Source organism: Pleurodeles waltl, chromosome 5, assembly GCF_031143425.1.
Source record: "Pleurodeles waltl isolate 20211129_DDA chromosome 5, aPleWal1.hap1.20221129, whole genome shotgun sequence".
NCBI lineage: Eukaryota > Metazoa > Chordata > Amphibia > Caudata > Salamandridae > Pleurodeles > Pleurodeles waltl.
Window position 1 is genome coordinate 766,221,523 of NC_090444.1, and position 22,468 is coordinate 766,243,990.

General features: G+C 42.4%; 1 protein-coding gene across 2 annotated transcripts in view; it reads right to left on the minus strand.

Moving 5' to 3' along the window:
• Positions 1 to 22,468, minus strand: part of SLC24A3 (solute carrier family 24 member 3) — a 1,392,829-nt gene that overhangs the window by 541,422 nt on the left and 828,939 nt on the right. For both annotated transcript variants that reach the window (XM_069234727.1, XM_069234728.1), the window contains exon 6: positions 20,443 to 20,546. In XM_069234727.1, the coding sequence (XP_069090828.1) occupies positions 20,443 to 20,546 (104 nt within the window). The remainder of the gene's footprint in view (positions 1 to 20,442; positions 20,547 to 22,468) is intronic.

Here is a 22,468-nt window from a genome sequence, read left to right on the forward strand (position 1 = left end):
CTTGGCTGGCTATAGAGATAATTTCAGGCTCTGGCCTCTATATTGATGACAGCCAGTGTCCCTCATACTTCCGTCCTCCCTCCTGCTACCTGTGCCCCAGCCCAGAACCCTCTCGCAAACAAGCCACACATGCAGACAAGCACTTACCCAAAGCAATAGACAAGGTATGCAAAGACAAACCCAGGCACCACAAATCACATCACAAGCATGCACGCACTCAACCCTCAAAAGCAGACATAACATCAGCCACTACCTTCCCTGTCAGTCACATCACCACTCACACATGCCAGCAATACATCCTCACTTTCAGTTCCGGTCACCACTTCTGTGTTGTCCTTAGTCACCACAACAGCAGACACTCATACATGTACCCCATGCACCACATCAGCACTCACCACAACCACCATCGCTGACACATGCAGCGCACCTACCTTTCATGCAGATACCACTCAATCATACATCCACACGACCTGTCTGTCCTCCCCCAGGGTCTCTTCCCCCTCCTCCCAAAATACATAAACGCCTGCACTCATACACTCAGCATTCCTCCACCTCACACATACATGCTCTGAATGCATCTGCACCCATATCCAGCACACCTACACATCCTACAATCACTCCCTCTACTCACAAACCAGTTTCCCAATCCATCCCCTGTGTTCCTAAGAAGCTTCTCCTTGCCCGCCTTGACCTGTTCCCTTAGCCTGTCCCACCCCGTGTTGCCCCTAGCCATCATGATTCCCTCCCCAGGCCAAGTCCCTCCACCTCTAAGTCCTCCCGTGACCCCCGTTTTACCTCCGCTGCCCCTCCACCTCCAAAAAACCTCCCCATCCCCAAAAAATCACCTGAACATAAACATAAGTCCAAAGCCCCTGCCCCTTCATCCAAATCAAAGTTATAACCCCCACTCCCTCCCAACCCAAAGCCAAAGGACCCCCCCTCCCAAGCCAAAGACCAAGGACCCCCTCCCAAACCCCCACCCTTGAGGTGCCCTGCCTGCCCATTGATGCCCCTACCTTTGGAGGCCATTAGGCTGTCAGGAGTCAAGTTGGGGCCTTTGCCAGGCACACTGTGCCTTAAAGACTTTTGTACATTGGACTGACCTAAGGGCCTTACTTGGTGTTTATAAATAAATGTAGCCAACAGAATTCCTGATCGTATTCTAGCAATACATTTGCCAAGTCTTTTTGTTTACATGTACGATTCCATGCATCTATTATGTGCTGTACAATGTGCATTTCTATGCATTTTTTTTATTCAAGATCACTGTTATTTCTTGTATTTGGCCATTGTATGTTTTGTTGTGTATTTGTCTTGGTGTGTGTGTCTCAGCTTGTTAGTGATATTGGTGTGGTTGTGTAGTTTTGATCCAGCGTGTGTGTATGTGACGTGTGTGTTTGGCGTGGATGTGTTCTGTATGTGTTTGTGTCTCGGAATGGGTATTGTCTAGCGTGTGTGAGCGTGTGTGTGTTCGTGTTACAGTCCATGCACGGTGTGTGTATTGTGTGTGGGTGTGTAACTCTCCCCTTTCCCCCTTCCCCCCTTGATGGCTCTGCAGGTGTACTCAACTATGGCGTCTTCGTCGCCATTGGTGGTCATGGAGGAAGAAGAGCACTGGAAAGACTTCAATGTGGCATTCCATGACTTCTGTAGAGTCGTCTGTGTCCCTGGAGGTGAGTGGGTCCTTTTATACTTGCTGTTTCCGCCAGGCTTTGGGTGGCAGTCGTGTCGCCCTAGAAATCGTGGCGGTCTGCAGAGTCGTACTAGGGTGGATGGAGAAGTGGTTGCCGCTGGGTTGGAGATGGCAACCGCCATCGTCGGCAGTCAGACCGCACTGGCGGTACTGGAGGCAAACTGGCTATGTTTCAGTGGTAAGACCTCCGTGGTCGTAATATGGTAGTCTGCACCACCGGTCTGGCGGCGGACCGACCGCCATCGCCAGCATGGCGGTACCACGACCGCCAATAGTCATAATGAGGGCAATAGTCTTTTTCTTGAAGATTTTCTTCAGCGGACAAAGTCACCAATCAGAACCAACCTCCCTGGAGCCCTATTTGGATATGCATTGCAGGAGACCTCGGTGCAGAATTCTACCTTCAAACTTAGATGATTTTTCTGGACAGAAATCTTCGTACAGGCCAAAGCTGAATCTTGATCCAATGTCCCTGGAGCCCTCTTCGGATACACTGCACGGGAAGTCCCAATCAACTTTTTATGTTCCGACTTTGTCACTTTTTTGGATCTTTTAACTTTCAACATGGGTTGACCCTCTACAGCAAGCCGATTTTGATGCAAGGTAATCGGATCACCTTTCTAGGAGCCCCCGGTGAAATCCTGGAAGTCTGGGGCTCCGGAGCTTTTCAGGGCAGTCCTTATTCTGTATTTATTCCTTGCAGGGATCTGAGTTTTGGATGCAGCTCTGCCAAATATATCCTTGCTCCCTGGGTAAAAAGCAGGGGGTGGGCAACAGTCCAATCACAGGCAGGCCACTACCCTCTTGGATGACCTCTTCACATGGCAAAAATCAATCCCAGGAAACAACATTCCTTAAAAATCCAAAATTGCAGAAAACTGAATTTTGGAGGTTAGGTCTGTCTGAGCCCACTCACTGGTGTGGCTAAAAATCCTTAACTCACCCCTCTCCTAATATAATCAACGGTGCACCTGGCTGTCTGGGTTTGCAGGAAATGGGAGAGGTCCTGAGCTGCTCCAAATGTCCTTCCCTCCTTTGAAGACCAGTTTGGTTGCTCTTCCCCATCCTGTTTCACCATCTGCTGAGGCATATCTCTTCTCCTAGGCACTTCCTTTGTGTTTAGCCCAGGCCACTTCACACCTCCTCAAGGCAGCCTGGCCAGGCTGCCAGAGGCTGGGCAATCAGAGAAGGGCGCCACAGAGCTGAAACAGGTAACTTTCAGGAAGAGTTCTAAAACTTTTTCCCTGAACTAGTTAGATTAAATCCAACAATGGCAAGTTGTTGCCTATATTATAACAATCAGTTTGAGACCAAACATGCCATATCTAGCTCCTTTGGAAACTTTATTAATTAAAATAATGTCCCCCCATTTTAGCCTATGAAGCCTATTCACTGCAATGAAGAAAAAACAAATTTGGCTTTTTTTCCTCGGGAGGGGTTACAAAACATATTTTATAAGCTCCCTGCTTATAGTTACATTGCAGCCAACCCTTTAGGCACCTACGGCACACCTTACGGGTGACTTATATGTAAAATAAGGCAGTTTAAGACTTTAGAAGTACTTTTAATTCCAAAGTCAGATTTGCTTGTAACTTTACTTCAAAAGCAGCCAGCAAAGCAGGCCTGCATTTAAAATTACCCTGGCAACCTCAGCGGTGCACCTATGGGGACACTACCTATGCTGGGGTCCCTAAACCCACATAACCTACCAAATAGTAGGGCCTTATGGGTAGGATGATACTGCCAATTTTCATTAGCCTAATTTGCATACTCATTTTAATCAGGCCCTGGGACTGGTTAGCAGTATCCAGGGTACCATCAGTCTCAGAAAAGCACCAGCAAAAAGTGTAAAATGGGGGGAAAAATCAACCCAGTTTTCTCACAAGGAACTTCAATAGCACTTTGCATGAGAGATGGGTCAAAGGCTCGAGGAGAGATATGCCACGAAAACTCCAAGAAAAGCCACAGCAATGGTCTCCACAGGAAGTGACGGCCCCACAGTTACCTTATGCCAAAGATAGAGGTGAAACTAGCCAGAGATATGCAGAATTCTTGTAGCTAATGCGGGGGTCATGGAGGACTAACAGGAGGCTGGCATCCATCCAAGGGGCAGATCACAAGTCAAAAGCTAATAGTGGAGTTCTCATTTCACCACACACAGAATTACACTTTGTGGTTGGTATCACCCTGTTAATGGCTCGATACTGAGAATATGATGGAGTTTACTGGGCATGAATTCCATCTGATTTTGGCAGGTGTTAGTATGCCTGGGGATGCCCAGATTTTACCACACGCACACCCAGTTATCTTGGGCATGGTGTGAACTAGCAACTGGCAATCCTGCATCAGCCGAGGTTACTACTGAACTCAATGTGGTGAAATTTGCAAATCTGGGGACATAGCAATCAATGGTTCAGCATGTGCAGTTGCACTGGGGCCCAGTCACCTGAGTGGCACAGTGAACCTTGGGTACTGTTGTATTTTACAACCAAACCAGCATTCAGAGGGCTTAATTTGTTTCTTGCATTAGAGCACATGGCACCTTCACTACACTAATATGTAAGTCATAAGAGAACTGAGTAAAAAGGTTGTTACTGACTTAATATGTGCACATGGAACAAGCCACACAATACGCCCTATGATACCCAATGTTAGATTAGGATGTTGTTAAACAAATGCACAATACATTTATGTTTGAGAGAAATATTTGCATACTGTACACTTCTGATCCGAGGGACTGAAGGAATCACTGCTGCATTCGACATGGCATGAGCTTGTGCGAGCCATGTGATTCTTTATGAATCTCCAAAAACCTGGAAACCAGCTCCACTCATAAACCCAATTCTAAGGGACCACCTTTCTGACTTTCCTTTTCTACGATTTTGGATCAAGACCCATTTAACTAAATATCTGTCATATTTCTATAACTGATGCTAAGGAAATTGACGACGCCGGCAGGAAGTGACGACGCCGGCTGCGAGGATCGCGGGCTCCGAGCAGGGGAAGCGAGACAGTGACGAGGTGTGGAGGCAAAGACGGAGCAAAGACGGAGCAGAGCAAGGGGCTCTGTCGGTGTTTGTATACTGCCGAGACCAGGCTCTTTCGGTGTCTGTGCGGCGGGCTCAGTCGGTGTTTGTGTGCCGTCGAGAGCGGGCTCTGTCGGTGTCTGTGTACCGTCGAGACAGCCGCATAGAGTGAGGAAGCAGCCGAGGTGGGCTGGCAAAGGACAGAGCGCTTTGGAGGCGTCTCGATACCTGTGTCGCCGTAGTCTCTAGAGGGGGTGCGATTGTCGGAGACTGCTGGGAAGGAGCTGGTGAAGCGCTACACGGGACTACAGCTCCCAGGAGCGCATGGGGAGTCTCAGCCGTGTACGTCCATCTGCCCATTGGTTGTTGACTCCCTATATTGCAGGTAGCCTACAGCTGCGCCCAGGACGAAGCCCGGATAAAGGGCGGACAGTTTGTGACGAGGTTTTGGTTTATACAGGCTGCTGACTTTTGTGACCTGTATACCTGTACACTGTGAGAGTTCATTAAGTGTTTTTTTTTTGGGGACTGTATGTAGGTTGTGTATATCACTTTTTGTTTTCAAGCAGCCCTTATTATCTATGTATTCGTGTGTAATTTGGAAAAGCCTTATTCGATTTTAAAGTGATAATTTGTGACTGTTAAGCATGTCAAAGCAAAAAGTCCCCTCTATACCCCAGACATTGGATAATTATTTAGTGAAGATTGTTAGTAAAATTAACTGCGAGAGGAGACAATCCCTAGGGCTTAGCAGCCCCCCCCCATTAACTAGTGTGCAACTTTCACCTGCTCCATTGGCTCTGGATGACAGTAGTAGTGTCTGCACTAATTCCGGTGTTCCTGATAGGGAAATGATTATGCAGAATACTTCTACCTTAGCCGATCTAGAGGTTTCTACTGATCCCATAGTGCAACATCCACCCACCCCACTACCTAGAGTGGTTAGAGCATGTAGAAAGACTCAGACTAAACGTGGGGGTGCTCGGCCCGCAAAAAAAAGATTAGTTAGCCCCCTCAAGAATCCAGATAAGGATGAGGATAATACGGCAAATATCGACGACGTTAAACTAGATGTAGAAAAAACAAAAAACTTAGTAAGTATTATTGACTTAAAGATTAAGGGTATTGTCAAACCTCTTATGGTAAAAATTGATCAGCTAACCGCGGAGGTTAATAGATTAGGCGATCTCCTCAAAAAAACACTGGTGGAAGCAGATAGTGTGTCAGCCCCAATAACAATAAGCAATCATGATACTCAGGTTGCTCCTCCCGGTGATGTTACAGGTTTAGATATTAGTAGGAGTGTTGTACAGAACTACCCGACAGCACAGTCCTTAGCCTGTAATGATAGCCAGGTTGTTTTAATACCTGATAGAAAAGAGGATTGGACTGAGGTAAGGCGAAGGCGCGCCATTAATCTCCCTCCTGACTGCGCACCATATGTGGTAGTTTTAGCTAATGTTCCTCCTGTTGCAAAGGGGAATCATCAGGAAACCCACGAGTCTTTAAAAAATAAAACCGTTTCCTGGATGCACAGGTATTGTGGATTCCCAACTGAACTTTCAGATCAAGTTCTGACTACCAGAAGGGTAAATTGGATAGGGAGCTCTAAGAAAAGTTTTAGTGGTGACTGTGTCATTATAAACTTTAAACACCCTCAACATGCTGCCACTGTATTATTAAGAGCTGCCTTATTACCAATTACTGATAATAATGTGTGTGCCCGCTCGCTTGCTTTCTTTTACAGCCATCATAATAATGCCCCTTATGGGAGTAGAGGAAGTAGATTATGCCCTGCTACACACAGGCTATACCCTGATATTTCAATGCAAAACCGGTTTCAACCCCTAAGTTCTCTGGATGCAAATGATTGACTTAATGAGGGAGGGCAGTTCTTACCCCAGGTGATTATTATTCCCTGTGTGGATATCGGTATAGACAATACCATGGCCCAAGAGATGCCCAACAACACAGAAATTGAATTGGCGGTGGATATAAGGGCACCGCCCGACTGTGGGGACATAAGCAATTCAAACCAGAATGCGAATTGGGGACGAAACAATGGTATGGTGCCTGATAGTAATTGTGTTAGGGGTAAGGATACTATTACTATTGTTTGTTGGAATGTGGCAGGGCTGAAATCGAAGGAGAGGGATCCGGGATGGTTAACGTTTGTTAATGCCCATGACATTTTATGTCTTCAAGAAACATGGTGTAAAGATGAAGTTAACTATGAGGGATTCGTTTCTTACAATTTACCGGCGTTGGCAGGTGGTATAGGTAGAGCGAAAGGCGGTCTCCTTATACTTGTAACGATCTGTCGTCCTATTGTGGTTAAAAAGTATATACCTGTAGGGGACCTTGTGCAGATCCTCTGGCTTGTGGATGACAAAGACCATAATGTTTTATTGATTAACTATTATAATAACATTTTTGATGTTACCCGGGTCAAAGTAGTAACAGACTTAGCCGGCGCTGTCGAAAATCTATGTCTGGAACAGAATGTTGTATTTGACTTCATCTGGGTAGGGGACTTCAATACTACTTTGTGCGATTTGTCTACACAAAGGGTTTGTGGGGTTACTAACAGTGCCGGCTGGGATGTCCCGCATTTTGGACATAATAGTTATGGGGAAGCACTGCATAAGTTCATGGGCTGTTATGACCTGGAAATAGAGGAGTGCTGTAAAGATTTTAATGGTTTACCCATTCCCACTTTTAAAAATTGGCACACCAGCTCGGTCATTGACCATGTGATCACATCTTCTAATATTAGTTCTTACTGTGATCCACCAAGAATTGAAGTAACTACCCTAAGTGACCACAACCGTATTATTCTGGACACTACCCTTTGGGCCGGTAGTTCGGTGGATGTGGGAATTATTATTTCTAATGTAGAACCACATAGGACTAACGGTGTAAGGCTAAGATGGATTGGTGAAAGAGCCGATGATTTAACTAGCTCCATAATTAACGAGAGCCTGCTGGACATTGCTTCTATTTTAAAAAATAGTTCTGACTCTGAGAGGGTTTTATATTGTTTTAACCAAATTAATAAAGCTATTGATGCCAAGTTTACCAGTCGCAATAGTAGGCAAAGTAGGAACGGACCGAGATGGTTTAATCACCTTTGCACTTCCGCACTAACTGGCCTCAAGCAGGCTTTAGCAGCGAGGCCCAGGGACAAAAAACTGGTAAATAAATTAAGAATGGAATATAAATGTGTGCTCAAACAGAGGAAGGGTGAACTGCAGCAACAGGCTTGGGATTCCCTCAACCAAGCTGCTGAATTATCAAATTGTACATTATTTTGGGCCACGGTCAACTCGCCTTTTCTAAGGGATGAAAAAACACCACAGTTGACTTCTAATGTTTCTAGCGAGGGTTGGATTGCACATTTCTCCAGCATTTTTGACTCTGATAAAGACAATGATCCTAGTCCCAATAAGTGGCCTACTCTGCCTTTGGATATATCCGTTAGTGAGGTCAAATATGGTATACGGGCTAGCAAAGGAGGGAAAGCTCAGGGCCCGGACGGGGTACCTATAGACGTTTATAAAGCTGCGCCAGATGTCTGGGGCCCCCTTTTAACCATTGTTTTTAATGTTGCCGTGTGTGCCGAGGCCCCTGTAACTTGGGGTGAATCAATCATTGTGCCAATTCATAAAAAGGGAAGTAGATCTGATGCTAAGAATTACCGCCCGATCTCTCTCCTTGACTCTTCAGTCAAGGTTATGAGTAGAGTGATGTTAGTAAGATTAGAGGAATGGGCTGAGCAGGATAGCATACTGGCTGATAGCCAGTATGGTTTTAGGAAGGGACGAGGTACGCTCGACCAGTGCATCAATCTTGATCTACTGATCGGGAAGTATACTGAAGCGAAACCCGGTTCCCTGTATCTTTGTTTTGCTGACCTGAGCAGCGCATTCGATATGGTAGATCATTCCATTTTATGGCCAACTCTGTTAAATTTAGGAGCCCCAGAAGGCATAATCTTTTTCCTCGCTAGGTTATACGATAAATTGAAAACCAATGTACGTTTTGGAACCAGAGGAGAATGTACTCCAAAAATCTGTGTTACACGAGGAATTAGACAGGGTTGTGTTTTGGCACCTCTCTTATTTATTTTATTTATTAATGGAATTGATGATATTTTAAAAAAGGTTAATGCTGATGCTCCTCAGATCATCGGTGTTCCGGTGCCGGTGTTACTATATGCCGACGACGCTGTTTTACTCTCTCGAACACCTGTCGGATTACAACGACTAATGGATAGTTTTTCCTCCTTTATTAAAGATAGAAAACTAGTAATTAATAAGGGAAAAACGCATACCATGACCTGCGGAGCTAAAGCCAAAACGTTAAATGCCTTCTTTATAGACGGCGAAAAGGTGCAACAGGTGGATACATTTTGTTACCTAGGTATTACCTTCTCTAACGACAGGAAATGGAACAATGAATTTAATAACATCCGGAATAAAATGGCAAAAAATGCTTATGGTATTTATAGATTTGCTGCAAAAGTTGGGGATCGTCGAACCAGGGATATGCTCAAGATTTACCAAGCTAGATGTGTGACTATTGCTCTGTATGGGGCAGGAGTATGGGGTTATAGCTGTACCTACAATTTACAGTTGGAGGAAAATATGTTTTTACAAAAGCTCCTGTTTTTGCCCATCTCTGCCTCAACTGAATTAAGCCATCGCGAATTAGCCATTAATTATTTAACTGATCTGATATCACTTAAACCATTGATGGTCTGGCGGTCTTTTTGGCTTGGCGATGAGAAGCTACTTAACAGAACTATTGTTGAGGATTGCCTACGTTTGGATAAATATCGAGATATTCCCTGGGTTAAATATGTTGTTGTCTGTTTTTCAGACATTTTTAATCTGAATATTTTAAATAATCCTAGTGCAGCAACCACGATCTCCAAATCAGAAATGAAAAGTATATTTCTAACTTATGCAGAAAGGAAACGAGCAACTATAGCCGGATCATTGTCCTCCGTCATTTTTTATAAGAGATACAATCTAACGGAGGGTTTTCCATCTTACCTAACTATGGTGACTAGGAATTCACATAAATTCGTGCTAACCAGACTAAGATTTGGGATGGCACATTGTTTAGTAGCCCATCCAAACATTAAGAAACACCCGATTGGGCCATGTAGGTGCGGTAATGTATCTACACAGAGCACTGTGCACCTTCTGCTGTTCTGTAAACTGTATACATGTTTTCGTATAGTATTTTTGAAACCTCTGTTTGTTAAATACGGAACACGTACAGTTAAACATGCCATGGCTTTAATTTTTAATCTGCAATCGGCAGATATTTGTTTTTATACTGCCACCTTTTTAAATCAGTGCATCAATTCCAGGAAAAGTATGAGTTTTTAATGTATTTTATTATTCTTTTTATATATTTATGAATGACCATATGTATTACTCAATGAACCATTAACTATAATTAATAACTGTAAGTTTTAATTGCAATGTCTTTGTAAATATGTACTGTTGTCTTTTTTTTTCTCTTCTTTGTTCATGCTTTTATGGTTATTTATATGTGCCGAATAAAGCTTTATGAATTGAATTGATGCTAACGTGTAGGCAAAATCAAACAGAAGATTTTTGCAGTACCATTATTAATTAACTTGTTAATTAACAAAAGAACATTTGCAGTTTTCATAAAACAATAAGTGCATATAGGATCTAGCTTTTTCCAGTCAGTACACAGCTAAAGACCCATTTGCTATCCAGCATTACAGTGATATATGTCAAAAAGCTGTGTTTTTTAGATTTTCCAGCAAGTAAAATGTTAAAATGTGAGTCAGTTATCAAATGTATCTTCAACATGATCCACACTTGGTGGTGTGGCTTATCCCAGGCCTAGAAGGCCATGTTGATGGAGACCTCTTAAACTCCTAAACATCATCGTGAAGATTGCACAAATGAGATCATGTGTGGAATTGTTTTTTGAGGACTTTAACCTATACACATTTGTTCTGAAACAGCCTCTCCAAATTTTTCTTGATAAATGAGCCCACAGGGCTCCAATTTCACCTCGAAAACCAAGAGTTGATCATTGCTTACATGTCCAACCATCGTGACCAAGATGCCATATTTTAAGCAGCCAAACAGGGACAGCTGCAATATGCCACAGTGGTAAGCAGAACAGACCACATATAAGATGTGGTGAATATCCAGCAGGTTGAGGTGGAACAGGACATCCTGTGTTCTAGAGGTTCCACTTCAGCTCCTGAACTGGGGTCCCAGGGATGAATTGTGACTGTAAGTATAGGTCTAATGGGGAGAAGCATGCAACATACACTTATAACCCTGGGTGTTGACCCACAGGTACCATGGGAACCTAAGAAAGATGGACCAAACAAGGTGTATGACTAGATGAAGAGCAAATTGGGAAATGGACCAAGGAAGAACTCAATAAAGTTTTTCAAAATTAATTCACTGTAAGACGTACAAGTAAATAGGGCAAAATGGAATTGACATGCATTCTGTGAGTAGGAGCCTCAGGCAGTCTAAAGTTTGCAGGCACGGGGTAGTTGGAAGCAATTGTAGTGCTATGTTTATATTTTTTGTCACCAAAGAAATCCACACTCAGACCTTAATTCCCTCAAAGGAGCAGAATAAGAGTGGGATGGACAAGAATATAAACTCGGTCAAACTTGACCATTGAATACTCACGAAACCAGAGACATATACACTTAAATATCTTGCCCAGGAACATTAATCGCTTGGGTAGTGAAATCAAAACGGGTGGTTTCCCAATTCCTTAAAAAACATGGGCCATATCTTGTCATGCGGCAAATGATGCATCATTGAGGAAACAACTGCAGGGTTCTAGAGAGAGGGGTGTACAAGGTCCTGGCTTTATATCAGATTCAAGAGGAACTATGATATTTCACAGAAAGACTGTACACTTTAGATCAAAAAAGACATGGGTGGAAACCTAGAGCTGTTTTTTTGTTCCATATATTCACCTCTCAAACTGCACTCTTCAACTTAAAATGCAATAGACTCACTGATGTTGCAAATGCTGAAGGGCATCCTAATATTGTGAGGTGACCTTAATCTAACATTAAAGGACAACGTAGACAGGAGGCACACAAAAGGCAGAAAGAAGGATCAAACATTAAGTAGGTTCCTTAATGCCATGGGATAGGTCAATGTGGTGGGCACAAAACTCAATAGAGAAGAAGTATTCCTACCACAGGCACACAATATTTTTCACAGATTCACTACTCCTTTACATAAAACAACTACATAGGTCACGGTGTGTGAAGTTTCAAGCCAAGGTAATTTCAAACCACTTACCACTGTGGGTAAAGATTCAAAGGCAGAAGGTAAAGACCTAAGTGGGTTGGATGATGGACAAACATTTCTTGAAAAACAAGGAGCTAGTCAGCAAGCTCAAGACAGCCACAGACTTTCATTTTACTGAGAATGTCCCCACTGTGCAATCATAAATAAATAATATGGGAAGCTGAGGCAAAGAAAAAAAGAGAATGGTTAGATTTGAGACAGATATCCTTGGTCTTGATATTGCAAACTTATCAACGAATGTAGAGATCCTATGTCACCTGCTTTTATTTCTAGCAGCAAGAATATCAAGCCCTGGCATTAAAGAAGGCACACACTTTTGCTTTGCTTCCAAGAGGAGGATGTACGAAGTGGGAAGCAAAGTTAAGAAGCTATTAGCTTGGCTGGGACAGAATAAACACAGTAGAAACTGGGTACACTTGCTGATGACTGTAGAAGGGAGTAAAGCCCAAGGCAGCACCCCCATTGCAGAAACTTTGACAAGTTATTACCAACTCCTCTGTAGGCCTCAGAGGAAGATGACCCAGATGGAAATTATATCTTGTAAGGGACTTTAAATACCTAGACTCTCATGGGAAAATACAGTGGACTCCGAGGCTGATATGATAGCTGATGAAATCACTAAAGCAATTAGAGATTTGAAGTCTGGTAAGGAATGGAGGCCTAACGGTTTTCCTGTAGAGCTATTTAAGGGGATGGCAAGCAAAATTTCAACACATGTCAACACATATCCGCCAAATGTTTACAGAGATCTATGTGGAGGGTTTTCTGTCCTATGAACAGTGCCTTGCCATGATAGGAGCACTACTCAAAGAAGGCAAACAGCCAAGGGCCTGATTCTAACTTTGGAGGACGGTGTTAAACCGTCCCAAAAGTGGCGGATATACCACCTACCGTATTACGAGTTCCATAGGATATAATGGACTCGTAATACGGTAAGTGGTATATCCGCCACTTTTGGGACGGTTTAACACCGTCCTCCAAAGTTAGAATCAGGCCCCAAAAGTCTGCATCTTCCTGCTTAATTTGGAAATCAAAATACTGGCCAAGGCCTTAGCTACTTGATTATGAAAGGTGATCACCACCCTTGTGCAGGACAATTTTGCTTCATGCCTATCAGGAGTTTCATATTAAGGGCCTGATTTAGACTTGGGGAGATGGCTGATGGATATCCCATTCACTTAATTACAAGTGCATTATATTCTAATGTACTTAGAATTAGGCAGACAGAATTTACGCCACATTTGTGATGGAGTACCAATCTTCCAAACTCTAAATCAAGCCTAAATTTAAGGCAGCTTTATAGTTACATGGAATACACAAAAAGAGTGGCAGGATTGACTGTAGTTCCATTGCTCAATGCTACCAAATCCGTTGACATCTTGGACTGGCCCTACTTCTTCAGTTTTTATAGTAAAGATAGGATTTAGGCTTTGACACAGGTAGTGGGTTAATGTACTATTAAAAGTCAGTGGCCAAGGTGAGGACAGATGGCACTTCCAGCTGGAGAGGTGAACACGCCAGGAGTGTCCCCTGTTTCCCATGATCTTTGCACTGGCCCTAGATCCTCTGGCATGCTGTAATGGAAAAGATGCAAGGGAAAGCAAGAGAATTTCATTGCTTGCAGAAGACATACTTCTCTATGCGGCACAGCCTGAGAAAATAATTGATAAACTCTTACAGATCTTGCCACTATTTGGAAAATATCCCAGATACTGGATAAACTGAAAGAAGTCCTTTCTATTTCCCCTGTCTTGATGGCTTCTGTAAGACCTAATTTGCTCTAACATATCACTAAGTGGCTTCAAATAACTGGGTGTACACATAAGCTGAGAACTAGTAGAGTTCTTTCACCACAGCATACACAATCAGCAAGACACTTTTAAAAATGACATCACATTAGTGGTCACTACCATTGTCAAATCTGGGTAGAACATATACATTTAAAATTATAACCCTATCAAAATTGCAATGCAGTCTCCATTGTACTCCCTACTGAGTCACTATGGCACTTACCAGGAAACTAGAAGACCACGTTAGGCAGTTCCTATGGAATGGAAAGCCTCCACACACACCTCTTACTGACCAGACAAGTCTGTGAAGCAGGGATCCCTCTCACAGCATACAAAAATACTATTGGGTGACCCAACTAGTAGTGATCAACAAAAGGTGTTCCAACTTCAAGAAAAGGCAAGGATCAGTAGGAATGGAAAGAGATCTAGAGGGTATCCAGTAGCTCTCAGTAGAGCCAAAACATCTAGGAAGATGCCTACACACAAGATCAGTATTGATGTGGAACAATGTGACTAAATATCACGGGATGGTAGGTAGTATAGACCAAAGAAACACTGCTATGGGATAGTAATATGCTAAACCAGGAGGGACATTTAGAAATCAGTCAATTAAGAGACATCTAGGAAGGAGTACCAAAACCCCTAGATTCACTCAAGCAAGAGTACAAGCTATTGGGTGACCCAACTAGTAGTGATCAACAAAAGGTGTTCCAACTTCAAGAAGAGGCAAGGATCAGTAGGAATGGAAAGAGATCTAGGGGGTATCCAGTAGCCCTCAGTAGAGCCAAAACATCTAGGAAGATGCCTACACACAAGATCAGTATTGATGTGGAACAATGTGACTAAATATCACGGGATGGTAGGTAGTATAGACCAAAGAAACGCTGCTATGGGATAGTAATATGCTAAACCAGGAGGGACATTTAGAAATCAGTAAATTAAGAGACATCTAGGAAGGAGTACCAAAACCCCACAACTCATCTACAGAGGACTGCAGAGGACTACTCTTCGCTGGAAGACAGAGTTTTCTCTGAAGTGTTCCCTAAAAACAATATATATACCTAGTAAAAAAATAGTAGAAAAGTGATAAGGAACAAGACCTTGGCATGTTAAAAGTTGGAGAATGGAAAGGACACCTTTAAGATCACTGGGAAATGGCAATCCGAGCAGGGTTCCTGCTCATACAACTATGGTTCCGGCAGAGATCACACAATCACACAAGAGATCACACAATGCAAGAAAAATATTAATGAAAATGGGGAAAACTGACACTGACCGATCAATGGGCACATTTGCACACAATTTATGTTCTTGTCCCCAGGTGGACCTCTTCTGGAAGAGGATGTGGGAATGTATGTGGCACGTATCAGGATCATGAAGAGAGGGTGTAGCAAAGCTATTTGTCAAGGATATCTGGGGAGATGATGCACTGCCAAAGTACCCAGAGAAGTACTCAACCTTGGCCTAACAGTGGTGAGGAAAAACACAGCCAAACTGTGGCAAGCTAATCTCTCTACAAAGCTAATTAAATGGAAAAAAGATGTGGACTGGCCCATGTACCATGAAAAGAAAATATACAAGGGGAGGCTGCCCTAAAATTAGGGGGACATATTGCAGCCAGAGAAAGAGTATTATGAACCAAGTGAAAGTTGGACGTTGCGGCTGAGGAGCATTGTGTTAACAAATGATCAGTATATAATGGATTTCACCAAAACCTACTGCCTGCTTTCTGCAAAAGCCCTAATGTAATGGCAGAGTGACGAGGTTTAAATTTGGGAAATGTTAATACAAAGATTTTTTTAACTAATATAGTCGACGCTGTTTCTTCTTTTGTAGATCTGTGCTGCGAGACTTGTTGAGTTTCCATCTTGAAGGTCTTTAACATAGGTATAGTGCTTTTATTTTGTTTAGAAAATATCAACGGTGAAGGTGCACAGGTTGTCACCAACACAGAACAAGCATTTGCAATGTAATGGGTCTCGCATTTGCTTGAGCTAGAGCATTTAGCATTGTAAACTCCTAACCGGACTTTTCTTTACACATAAATTGAAAATTAAAATAAAACAGTTTCACATAACTAACTGGACTTTTCTCGCCATATAAACTGAAAAGTAATAGTTTCACATAAGCGAGCTGACGGCGCCATCATCAGTGCAAAGATGACACACAAAGGGAAATAAAAGTTCACTCGTAGTGAAACCTATCGGCAAAAGTGCAATTATCCATGTAACCGGCAAAAGTGCACTTATCTACGTAACCGGCAAAAGTGCAATTAACTATGTAACAGGGTTGATGTCATGCGAAGTGCTCGACTTCTGCCCAGCGAGATCGCGCTGTGAAAAAAGAGAAAAAGTAGTCCAGAAACGAAATGGAAAACGTGGAGCCTCGTATGTTTTCAGTACTTGGTCGCTGCGCTCGAGGAGTGCTGAACACAAGAAAAGGCATGACTTATGCATTCCTTTCACTAATGAAAGGAAGCAGATTTTAAAAGGCAAGCCGACGAACCAATGAAAGAGACTGACGTGATATGGGCGTGGTTTGAAGGCCAAAGAGAGATTACAACACTGGATGAAACGCTTTGCGCTCGGCCCTAAAAATAATCTCCTGAGCAAAGTGTATGTCAGTCAGAAACTGGGGAATAGCTAACACATAAGGAAGAAGGATTTTTCCGACACCCATTTCTGATACTTATGGCCGTGCAGCACTAAGAATAGTAATTGTCTAAATCTGATGTATTTGCCCTCCATGCCAAAGTCATGCACTTACAAGCACAGATAAGCATCTTCAGTTACAGACAGCCTGACAGTCAAGACTGCACTCTTGTTCCTTCCTTCTCTTGTAATGAACAAAACAAAAGATTAGGTACAAGATTGCAATCTGCACATACACTCAGTAGTAGGTGATCGCAAAGATATCCGAAAATAAACAATCCATCTTAAAAATCATATTATGTCTGCGTACATCAGAAATGCCACTTTTTCTACAATGGAGTTGGAGGCAGACCTTTATGGTTTGACTGTGCTTTACTTTTCAAATGAACATCTGTGCAATACAGAACACGATCATTTTACATGTCTTGTTTTGGTTCTTGTGAGAAGTAAGAATCTCACAGAGATGATGACCAGTATTTAAAGACAAAATAAATATCATGTGCAAAGAAGTCGAAAAAAACTGGGTATACATTTCATCACAGGAGAACTGTGGACTACCAAATATCACCTAATTGCTATCCACAAAACTACCTTAATGACGAAAATGACTACTCACAATAGCTACAAGTCCAGTCTACACTGGTCATTTTCATTCATAGCATTAACCTGACGTGGCTCCCTTGATATCACCACTCAAAAATGAGACCTTTTCTACCTATGGATGAGCCTCTCACCCTTCCATCATGGGCCCTCTGCTGATTTACTGTCTTATTTGCATTTGTTTGTTGTTGTCATCGGTGCATACTGCTTGCCACAGTCTCTGATTTCTTATACTAGTACCTCTTTTCCACTGGAATTTGCATGCCTTCTACAATTTTTTATATCATTATAACCAGGCGTACTGTAACATGATATGTTCAACTAAGTACAAATAAGTAAACTATCTTGTTCATTGTGGTTTTCATTAGTTGTATTTGTTTTATAAAGTAAGTACACGATTTATAACTGTTTATTGTAAATTTTGGATTGACTAAGAGTGTTCTCTCTCTCTTATTTTCATCCTTACTCAAGCTCTTACGTATCACCCACCATTACACCTTCCAACCCTTGCCTTAATTTAAAAGATATATTAAATCAATTAATGTCAACATCCTGCTGTACAATGACACCCACTAATTTTTAAATGTGTTTTTCAAATGAACATCCATTTCGCCTTGTAGTGATGTGAGAAACCGCCAACCCTGGCAGATGGTAAACGTTCCTGAGATTTGTTGGGGCAAACTGGATAAATGTCCACATACGTGCATAAACCTTTTTTCTGACAATAGTTGGCCATTGTCAGGGCCGGACATGGCACCGGGCATTTTCCTGGGAGGGTGGGGCCAGTTTTGCAGTGGTGGGGGCCAGTTTTGTCACTGGGGGCCGGTTTTGAGGTGGCCTCCAGTAGCAAAATCATCAGTTCTTCACACTTGCACCCACTCCCCCTGCCCCCTTGGTGGCAGGTCTGACAAAATTGCCAGGGCTGCTTTGGGTTCCCAGTCCGGCCATGGCTATTGTTCATTTCATTTGCAGCAACTATATTTTACAACTTGTTGTGCTAGACCAATATACCTAGGATGGTATTTTTTTAAGAAAGCTGCAATGCACATGTAAAGGCAAAAAGCAACTTACTTATCGATACAACGGATAGACTCTGCCTGTACCAACTGCATCCAGAAATTCTACTGGGTCAGTTTAGGTCAATTTCAATATAGTCTTATCTGGGTGTACACTCCCACCAAGATAGAAGTATATCCAGGTTACAAATTCTATTTTCTTATCACCTGATCAATGTACAGATGAAATAGGAGCCAAGCAGAATTTTAACTTCCCAAATATTTTCAAACACATTCCAGAAAACCTGCCTCAACCAACATCCTCCATCTCTCCTGGCTTTGAAACTCACCATCAAGTGATTTAGTCCCATCGTTCCCATGCCTCTAAATAATGCATCTTCCTGATTATAAATTATCTTTGGTAACTCGTTTATCCACATGCATGCTTCAGCGCTCTCTATGAGCCACACTACACTATTCACATTGGCGCTGATCATGTCTTCTGCTCTGCCTGTGGTACTCACACGAAAAGTTTCACCGGTTCGTTTCAGGCAAAGTCTATCCACGTAAAATTGTCATTACCACTAAACTTGGAGTGCTGATCACCGGACAAACTCCTGTTTACATGCATTGGCATAAAGTATGAAATCTGCCCGATCGAGGACCATCTAAGCTTGTACTCTACTTCCTGGCTCCATAAAATGTGAATAGAACCTTGCATGTCGCATTTGAGAGATTAAGGGTTACTATGTACAGTGTATGGGTTTCTCCTCATTACACCGCACGATTTTAAAGCATGGCCAAAATGGGAAATTGCCCAGCCCCTATACCCACATTCCAAGGGCCCCTTTGTTAAATTATCTTTCCCCCACTCTTGCAGACCTTTGTTGATTTCTATATAAGAACCTTTCTCTGCCTATCTGTACCTCTGACTCTCTCAATCCAGTGTCACTTTAGGAATGTTGAAATCACAACAAAAACTTTCAGCTTGATTTGTATGAAAGCTGAAGTATAATTAAAGGATAATTCAATTTGATTTGGCATCATGTAGGCTTGTATTAGCAGAAAATAGGTAAAAAACAGGGAGTTCTAAAATAATTCTTGCCCAGGGCCCCGAAAATCATTAGGATGGCACTGCATTCACAACTAGTAATCTATTTAAATCCTTCCACCTCCTTGAGTATGCAGCATGTGGGAAAGAGTCAGCTCCCTTTGGACACTCGCCAGCATCATTATGAATGACGGTATCCTGCTCTTTCACGAATAGCACATTTTTAGGCAAAATAGTTCCCAAAAGTGCCTGGAGCTGCTAGGGAAACGTGCTTTTTGAGGCCAATAAATATTTTCGCTTTAACTTTATGCTTTTATATTATGTTGGTGAGGTCCCGACAGCTCCCCACAAAATAAAGTGTAAAGAAATGGGAAAAACAAACATTGACAAAGCCAAGCACCTGGCAGTCAATGTCAGACAATTGCCTTTGCTAAAGTTTGCTTACATTTTTTGATTCATATGTTAACCCATGGTGGTTTATCCCTTTCTTTATCTCTGTGTCTTCTGTCAAAGGTTTATCCTCATGTGCATATCTTACGTTGGTTTAGTTGGCACTTGTGTGTCCCGTGAATATGTAAAGTTTGGTTACTAGACATGTTCAGTTATCACAGTGATGGATGATATATGATCACCAAAGCTCGTATTAATTTAATTATTAGTTGGAAAGACCAAGTGTCCCATTTAATAACCCAATCAATGGAGTGACTGAAGTCCCGCCTTTTCTAGCCCAACAGAGCCCCCCGTAAACCTTAGTACTATTGCTATCGAGGCACATTTTTGCCTAGCGTTCTCTCACCCACAAGATAGGAGGCACTTTTGGTGAAAATAACCTGTCGTGGTATTTTAGATGCCGCCTAGAGATTATGTATTGTTTCAAATTCCTCATTAATTTTTATTACCATCTGATTTGCCGTGTTATAAAAAAAAATGGGGGTTGAGAGGTAATTCACAGTCGCAAATGACAAAGTAGGACAACCTCAGCAACAAAATATTGCAAGGCAACTCTTTGCTAAATTTCAGAAAATAAATCCAAAAGCCTCTCACAGCTGGCAACTCAAAATGTAATCAAAAACGGCAGGAAAGCCTGCTGATGATTTCTCTTGAGGGCATCGTTGCAGTGATCCCAGCTTTCGATCTCATGTGAAATAAAAAACATTATTGTCTTCTACAAAATATGTTTCTTGTTGCTATATTTCTGCAAGATTGCAATTTTATACGGTTACACAGTTGCAGTTTCGAATCGAGTGGCAATCATTCAGGTAATATTGCATTTTCAGTAGTGCTTGTTCTTACCTGCCCTGCAAAGAGGCCACAGACCCCGATTATACATAAAATGTTGAATACAGCAGAGCCCACGATTGTCCCCACTCCCACATCTCCTTTGGTGATGAAAACGCCTGTGAGGGGGAAAAGATAGATGTTTAGGAGCTGTAATCAACAATGTCTATGTTCATCTGTTCAGACATAAACATGACCGATATTTCAATATATACCAAGTAAAATGTCACGACTATTAGTGAAATTATCAATTAACAATCTCGCCCTGTGAAAGTGTACAGAACTCATGAGAATCCCAGCGTTGGGAAACATTACATATTGCATCCTTTTGAACAATGTAATACAGATGAAAGGTGGCCAGATTGTTTGAACTTTCATTATGTAACTGAATCATGCTTTTGCCCATCAGGCAATAATGGGTGAAGCGAGGGAACACTCATTCCCATGGTCTCTTCAATACTATTTCACCTAATTTGAATAGGGTCACGACCCATGCAAATTAGGGCCCCCGCAGCGTTGATGTGTTCAGCTACATAACACACGTGGCAGGAGCAGAGCTGCCAACTGCACTGAAAAAATCCTCCTTTTGCTGGTTGCAAATGAGGTGTGCCAATGGGAATGCAGTCGCCTTTCCGGGAACCTCGCAGCAGTAACTGAAAGTCCTATTGAACTCAGCCGTCCCGAAGAGATTGCCCAGGACACTCTACACCGCTGTAGGACAGTGTACTGCCAGCTTGCCACCAAGCAACCTGAGTACTTTAGGAAATCTTTGCAGTACCCTGCTCCAATTACAGCACCACAGAGCTTTGGGCCTTGCAACGGGTCGGAAAGTGCTACAAATGTATAACTACAATACAATACAGGCTCCAAAGTCTCATGATCGTGTCTGAATCAGCAGCGAGGGATTATCGAGTAATCACTGTATGCTTGCTCAGATCCCCTGTGTGAAACATACAGCACTTCTCTTTAGCGTAGGGGTGAATTAAGTAATGCCATCCGTGCTGTTTACTCTTTCCCACCTACATGGTATCATGCAGCTTCTTTCTGTGCTTCCATCATCCGTGATGTTGGATTCTGCTTCACTTATACATTCTCAGCCTGAGGGGAAATCGTGGCATCCATAACACTAGTAGTCAAAAGCATTTTCTTGGTTAGTGAATACATGATCTGTGTGAAAATACGTTTTTTTCTATGAAAAATAACCAGTGTACTCTTAATAATTATTACTAAGATTGCCCAACTCAAGGGTATTCATTTCATGGACCTTGGCAGATGTAAGAATGAGTGTGTCTGATTTCTGTGTTTTGCTGCAGGTTCCATAACCCACTGAGGTACCAAACCAGATAAAATGCATTTGTCTTCCAATATCTTCCAACATTTTACTATTTGAAATGCATAATTTAATCCTCAGCTGATTTGCAAGGGACTGAGCACTTCACAACTTCGTGTTTAGTAAATGGCTGTAACCAGGTGTGTCCAATAAAATAAGATGTAACAAAATCATAATTTTGGGACCAGATCCTGACATCCTAAACTTAGTCCACCTTTCACTAATCCTAGGTTCTGTAGTCCTTTGGAAAGTGTGGTAAAGCACGTTTTATGATGCAATTGAACATACTTTTTTGTGACATTGCTGTTATTCTCATTGTCAGTGTCCCAACTACTAATGACTCGACTTCGCATGGCATTTCCTACAATAGAGCCATAATTAAAATATACGTAACAGAGACTATTTATTTTCAATGCAATTCAAGTGGAAGGCTGAAAGCACCACATAGGATGACTCGCAAATCTAACACGCCAAGCTAGGGGAAAAACTTGTCTGGCATGATCGAAAAAGTGACTGACATTGTCATTAGACAAAGGTTGCAGGTGGGCTGACCCAAGCAACTAACTAATCTGAGGCAGACCTAAAACGTTTTTTGAGGCACGTGAGATGAACCCACATAGTAACAACAATCATATGGCCATGCATTTGTGGGAGCGACCTCATAATATGACAGGGCCTCATTATTTTCTGAACTCTGGAAGTTAATATTGA